Below are 6,780 nucleotides of genomic sequence, written 5' to 3'. Positions count from 1 at the left end.
CTGGCTGAGGGCCAACCTGTTCTGTATAATTGGTATTTTCCTTTCCTAGGCTTCCTCCAAGATGCTATGAGGTAAAGTTAAGTTCGTTCCAAATGTGCTGATTTGGATTATTTTCAGAAAGTGCTTTGAGGAGCCAGCCTCCTGCGGGAGATGGTTTTCTCTAGGTCCTTGTGTCACAGCATGAGCCTGTTCTAAACCCACTGCTAAACATCAATGTCTGAGAATCAGCCGGAAGGGAAAGGGTTAAGTGAAGCCTGCATTCCTTCCTCCCAGAGAGCTGCCATCCTATGGGGCCAGAGGCTAAATTTAGAGACTGGCTAAGGTTTCTTGTTAACAGCTGTCCCTCAGAGCAGAAGCACACCAGAGAAGAGAAAGCTCCCGTCCCTCTCTAGACCAAACTTCTGGTCACTTTCCTGGGGTTCTTGGTCCTTGGTGAGGACACACCAGCACAAGGTGAGTGTTCGTTCCCTTCTGTGGTGAGCTGGGACTTAGACTTCAGGGGTGCCAGTCTGCCCTGAGTGTCAGGCCACAGCCATAGCTGGGACTAGCTATCAGGGACTTTTTGTGCCTTAATAGGTAGGCTATGGGGTGGACCTTCAGCCCAAGGCCCTGAATGACACAGAGTCAATAAATATCACTGAAGGGAGCCTGTTTTCCCTTCCAGTAAGATAAAAGGTGTGTACATTAATGTAGTTGGAAGGGGGACTTCAAATGTCCTTTTTAGTCTGGGGAATCCACCGCCTTTCACAAACCTCCCACACTACAGTTAAAATAAACCTTTGCTTTTCCTCTCTGCTTCCCTGTTAATATCCACGAAAGGAGTCAAGATGTCACTTCTTACATATTGTGTCACCTCATGGTATCCTTCTAAGGACAGTCGGCCTTCATCTTCTTGGTTTCCCTATGGCTCCTTTACCCACTCGGGTATTAGCACGCCCTCCCCTCCCCATTCTCAGTCCACCAAGGTGACATTGGTGACACGTCCCCCTCCCCCTACAAAGCCTATGGAATCTAATTCCCTAAACAACCTCTTCCTGTCAGGCAGACAGAGGCTGACAGGCTGACATGGCTACCGGTGGAGACGCAGAGGAGGAGCAGGTAGTTCCAAACGAGGAGGATGAAGCAGATGTGAGAGCTGTACAGGCCCGCTATCTCCGGAGTCCCTCCCCAAGCCAGTAAGTGGGCCACTGCTGAGTGTCATAGGAGCCAGTCAGCATGACGCTGGGCTCTATTCCCCAGGATGGTGGACTGAGGCGTGGTGGTGAGAGCTAGACGTTGGTCTCTCCAGAATGTGTGGTGCTGTGGGCTGGTAGGGTGGGGGAGGGGTGACAAGCACACAGGGAAAGACCAGAGGCTTCTGGGAGGTGCTGCTGCTGGCCTGAACCTGGAAGTAGGAATTTGGCAGGTCAACCGACAGGATGCACTTGATTCACCAGGACCAGGGCTGGATATGGGGTTGAGATGCCAGAAAGTCTAAGAGGAGAGATGAAGAAGGAATGAGGACCAAGGGCCAAGCCCTGGTACTAAAATTATTTTGTACCACAATGGAGGTGTTGATTTTAAAGAAAATACCATATATTCCCGTTTTCTTCTGTCACGACTGAGAACAGAGACCTGTTTCTGTTCTACCGTAGTACCATAGCTCTGTTGACAAATGATGTGAAGAATCACTAAGGTCTTGAGCCCATGTCTGTCTCCCTGTCAATCAAAAGAGAAGCTCAACTAAGGTATCGCAGGGAACTGTTTCCTCCCCCACTTCTCACCTGACGGGGGACTGAACCAGGGCCTTAGAGCATGCTGATCTTCCCTCTACACTTTTGCCCTCAGAACCTTGACTTCTAAGCATCCATGGCTTCGTCTTCACCCAAGTGTTCCTGAGTTCTCTTGGAGTCTCCCTCACTGGCTTCTGCTTCTCAGTGTTCAAAGCTCTCTGGTGAAGGAAGACAGCTCATTAAATAAGCTATGAGCTTTGGGGTTGTCTAAGACCCATGAACTCACCACGCATGGGTCAGGAACTCGGCCCAGATGGAATTTAGAGATTTCACCTTTAAAGTTCAGCATCGTGTGACAGACCTAGAAAAGCTATCATAGTTAGAGATTTAAGATGGTGTTGTACTCTTCCACACTTCCTGTCTTAGTCAGTGTCCTACTGCTTTGAAGAGACACCACAACCACAGCAACTCTTTTTTTTTTTAATTAGGTATTTTCCTCGTTTACATTTTCAATGCTATCCCAAAGGTCCCCCATACCCACCCACCCCCAATCCCCTACCCACCCACTCCCCCTTTTTGGCCCTGGTGTTCCCCTGTACTGGGGCATATAAAGTTTGCAAGTCCAATGGGCCTCTCTTTGCAGTGATGACCGACTAGGCCATCTTTCGATACATATGCAGCTAAAGACAAGAGCTCCCGGGTATGGTTAGTTCATATTGTTGTTCCACCTATAGGGTTGCAGTTCCCTTTAGCTCCTTGGGTACTTTCTCTAGCTCCTCCATTGGGGGCCGTGTGACCCATCCAATAGCTGACAACCACAGCAACTCTTATCAAGGAAAGCATTTAATTGAGAGGGCTGGCTAACAGGTTCAGAGGTTTAGTCCATTGTCATCATGGTGGGGAGCGTGGCAGACACGGTACTGGAAAAGTAGCTAAGAATTCTACATCCGGATCTTCAGGCAGCAGGAAGAAAGAGCAACTCTGGGCCTGGTTTGAGCTTTTGAAACCTCAAAGCCCACCCCCAGGGACACACTTCCTGCAGCAAGACCACACCTAAAAATCCCTCTCTAGTACCACTCCCGGATACCCAAGCATTCAAACGGTGAATCTACAGAAGCAGTTCTTATTCAAACCACATTCCCCAGGGTGTGGATAGGGAGTGGCAGTCTTGTGTAGACCAAACAGAGGAGTCTTTTTCATTCAGATAAACTCCGGGGCAGGTCCTTGAGCAACACAGTCGGGAGCAGAGAACCCCTACTATCTTCCAGTTCACTAGAGAAACGTTGCCTTTTCCAGTCACTGTGCTCATCAGCATCAAGATAAAAAGGAGTAGAACCAAGCTGTTCCCTGGGCGGAGTTTCCTCAGAAAAAAAGAGACACTTCCCTTGTGTTCATAGTCCACCAGCTGGAACTCTGCAAGGTCCTACTTCCTTGCAAAGGACAATAGATCCCAGGTTTCAGGGCCCAGGGAGAAGGGGAAGTAAGTTTGTTGATACATAGCAGCATTGGCCATGTTGTACTCCTCCAGGCAGTCTACCCACGTCAGCCTTTGTGCCCACACAGAACACTTTTATTCTCAGACCCAAATGTATCAGCTCACAGTCTCACCAGGATGATGGGTAGGAAAGTTTCCATCCTATGAAAGGAGAGGAAGATGGAGCCGTCCTGCTACTGGTGAACATGGCTACTCTAGAAATGAGGAAATCTAGTCTAACCAGGACATGTCTCTTGAGAGGATCGCTCTTATTTGCCACTTCCCTTGGCCTCTCGGTCTGCAGAGGCCTGTGTTCATTGTCTTCTACTGCCACTTGTAAAGTGGGTGGGAAAGTGGGACTTCCCTGAAGGTTGAACGGCCTCTGCAGGTTGTATCTTGCTCATGGAAAATCGGAGCACATACCACCCAAAGTTCACTCTTCAAAAACTTAGTAGACTGTGATCTCAGTATGCAGGACAGCCAGCACCCCATGTCAACCCTGTTTGTGTCTTTCTTCCTCGGCAACCTAATGATCATTATCTGAATGACTGCCTGAAACTAGACTTTAAGGCAGGAAGTCTAGAACGTGTTGTAGTTTGCAGCGTAACTACTGGAAACTGCTGCAAAAGAATCCGTAACTAGTGTATCGCTAAAGAGGGAAAACCGGTAGTGTGAAATATAATCAGCAAGGCGGGAGAAAGCAAAAGAAGAAAGAAAGAACCAAAAAATACAGAAAAGGTACAACAAATAGGAAGGAAAGGTAAAATGTGTGTTTAATTAGAGACATAATTGCGTTAAATATGAATAGATCAAATATTCCAATTAAAAGAGCAAAATTATCAAACTCTCTTTTAAAAAGTCGGCATGCTGTTTGCACCATAAGGATACACAAAGGCTAACAAGAGAAAATTTGTATTTTACTGATTGTTCAGAAACCAGTGACATAAAACGACAGTGAATTATGTTGATAATTAGGTACCTGGAAAGGCCCACCGGGGTGAGCGCGCCTTTGGTTAGCGGTGTCTGAGCTGGAAGAGTTAGACGATCAGGGATGACTTTAAGCCTAAGGGAACCCCAACAGCTGAGGCCATGAGTCAGAAAAAGGTCTCGTGATTGTCGGTTTATATTGTGACTAACTGGATAGTTGTTCAGAACTCCTAAGATTATCTTTCTGTGCAAATTCTTCATGTGGGTCACTTCAGGGTTTAACAAAACAAGGCTGCTAAATTCCAAGAATTGTGTTCAAAAAAAAAAAAAAAAGATGAAGTGTACTAGATTTTTTTTTATACTTAGACTAGTTTCTTTATACATAGACTATAGTGCTGTACTTTGCACACAGACAAACACACACTCAATTTCAAAGAGAAAGGATATAGACTCACAGTTCAATCAAAAGAGTTTTAAAGTTGCATTATAGAGAGAAAAATTAGGATAGGAAATATTATAGTCATCTCTGGAAGATAAACAGAAGCTGCCACAAGTGTAGACACAAACAGAAAAGAGGCCAGTGGAACCTATCAATATCAGACAAGTTGGAGTATAAAATAAGCATGTTAGAAAAAAATAAAAAAGAAGAAGAAGGAAATTTCATAGTGATTGAACGTTCAATTCACCAGGCAAAATAATCATTTTAAATACCTATGGCCTAACAAGGTAGCCTTGAACTGCATAAAGTAATAACACAAAACAAAAGCCCAGGCAGGAGGGATGGCTCAGTTAAAAGCATTGGGTGTTTTCCTGGAGGGCTAGGATTCATTTTTCAGCATCCACACAGCAGCGCACAAAGGTCTGTAACTCCAGTCTCCAAGGACACAGCACCCTCTTCTGGCCTCTGTGGGCACTACATACATCTGTGGGCACATACAATACACTCATACACATAAAATAATTAATTAAAAAAAACTGACAGAAGTGAAAAACTTAAACTTCAAAATCTTAATCAAATGTTTTTAAAACCTATCTTATTAGATGATAGAATGAGATAAATAAATCATGAAGAATATAGAAAATTCAAACAAAATTAACCTAATTGATATTTATAGAACAGGTGTATGTGTGTGCCTGATCACTTCAAAATATTCTTTTTTTTTTTTTTTTTTTTTTTTTTTGGTTTTTTCTAGACAGGGTTTCTCTGTGTAGCACTGGCTGTCCTGGAACTCACTCTGTAGACCAGGCTGACCTCGAACTCAGAAATCTGCCTGCCTCTGCTCCCGAGTGCTGGGATTAAAGGCGTGTGCCACCACACCCTGCTTCAAAATATTCATTTTTATCATGGGCATATAGAATATTTACTAAAATAAGTCAGTTAGTAGGCTATGTATATAACAACAATTTTTTCTGACAATAGTTAAACTGTGGTTTAAAAAATAATAATAATTAAATTAAACCACAATTTACCACTACATCATGCTCACCAGAATATCTGAAATGAAAGTCTCTAGGGACAACATTAAGAGGGTGTGAATGAATTAGAGCTCCCCTGCCTTGCTGGTGAGAGTGTGAACTGGCAGAATCAGTCACCAGGAGCTCTTACACTCTATCTACTGAAGTTAAGTGCATTGGCTCTCCTCCGACACAGCACGCTCGCTCTTCACACATCCAAACAAAACTGAGTAAAACGAGCACAAGGAAGTATATACCCAGACATGACGATGTTAACACTAGGCTGGATAAATGAAGTCGGGTGTGTATAAATACTGCCCTGGAGAATATGTTTTATTAACTGTCCCCTGATGTGGTTGGGCTCCTCAGATCTGCTGAGGAAGGCAGACAGCAAGTACACACGAAGTAAGGGGAGCCACTGAGATGAGGGGGAGGAGCCAGAGTGGCACTGTCTCCTATCAGGCTAGCCAGCCACAGGACAAAAGCCCTTACTAATATTGAAATATGCCTGTGTGGGACCCTTCACCCTGAAGCAGCCAACCCTGCTTCCCACAAAAAAACTAGGATGAGCCCAAAATAGAAGAGGAATAAGCTGAGTAACCTTCAGACATGGTCCCTGCACAGCAGATTTTCTCTGGTTCTCAGGGATGACTGCCCAATCCCACTGCTTCTAGGTTGATGCCTCTCTTGGTTTGTGTCTACTACTTACAACTTCCTGCAAGCAGATCTCTGATCAGCGACCTTTTCACATGTCTTCCAGGAAGGCTCACACAGGATGACACACCATGGGCTATTTCTCTTCCTGCCATGTTGCCACAGTCTTTAATGTGAGCTATTACTATCTTACATGATAAGCGCGGCTTTGGAAGAAGCGATCCCCCTGCATAGAGTGAAGCTTAAACCAACCCTGATAAAACCATTCCCAGTGGGGCTATTGTTGTTGTTGGTGGTGCTGGTGGTGGTGATGTGTGTGTGTGTGTGGGGTCTGGATCTCTCTCTCTCTCTCTCTCTCTCTGTGTGTGTGTACATGATCATGTGTGTGGGATAAGTGTGTTAAGGTCAGAGGTCAACCTCAAGTGTCATCCCTTAGGCTCCATGTACTTTGTTATTGAGAGAGGCTCCCTCACTGGCCTCAGGTTCAGTGATTAGGCTGGGCTGGCTGCTGTGTGCACTCGAGGGAGCCTCCTGCTTCTGCCTGCCCAGTAGTGGAGC

At 45.3% G+C, this 6,780-nt stretch overlaps 1 protein-coding gene across 2 annotated transcripts in view; it reads left to right on the top strand.

Annotated features, from left to right (window-relative positions):
- The first annotated feature begins 346 nt into the window (after positions 1-346).
- The window catches only part of Dusp27 (dual specificity phosphatase 27 (putative)), a 29,751-nt gene continuing 23,317 nt past the window's right edge, over positions 347-6,780 (top strand). The window contains exons 1-2 of one of the 2 annotated variants that reach the window (NM_001160049.1): positions 347-453; positions 1,046-1,175. In NM_001160049.1, coding sequence (NP_001153521.1) covers positions 1,066-1,175 — 110 coding nt within the window. In that variant the 5' untranslated portion in view covers positions 347-453; positions 1,046-1,065. Of the gene's footprint in view, positions 454-1,041; positions 1,176-6,780 lie in introns of both variants that reach the window. The other variant, NM_001033344.3, reaches the window with a different exon arrangement.

Source organism: Mus musculus, chromosome 1, assembly GCF_000001635.26.
Source record: "Mus musculus strain C57BL/6J chromosome 1, GRCm38.p6 C57BL/6J".
Lineage (NCBI taxonomy): Eukaryota > Metazoa > Chordata > Mammalia > Rodentia > Muridae > Mus > Mus musculus.
Note: the sequence above shows the minus strand (reverse complement) of the source record. Positions and strands in the feature narration are given on the sequence as shown.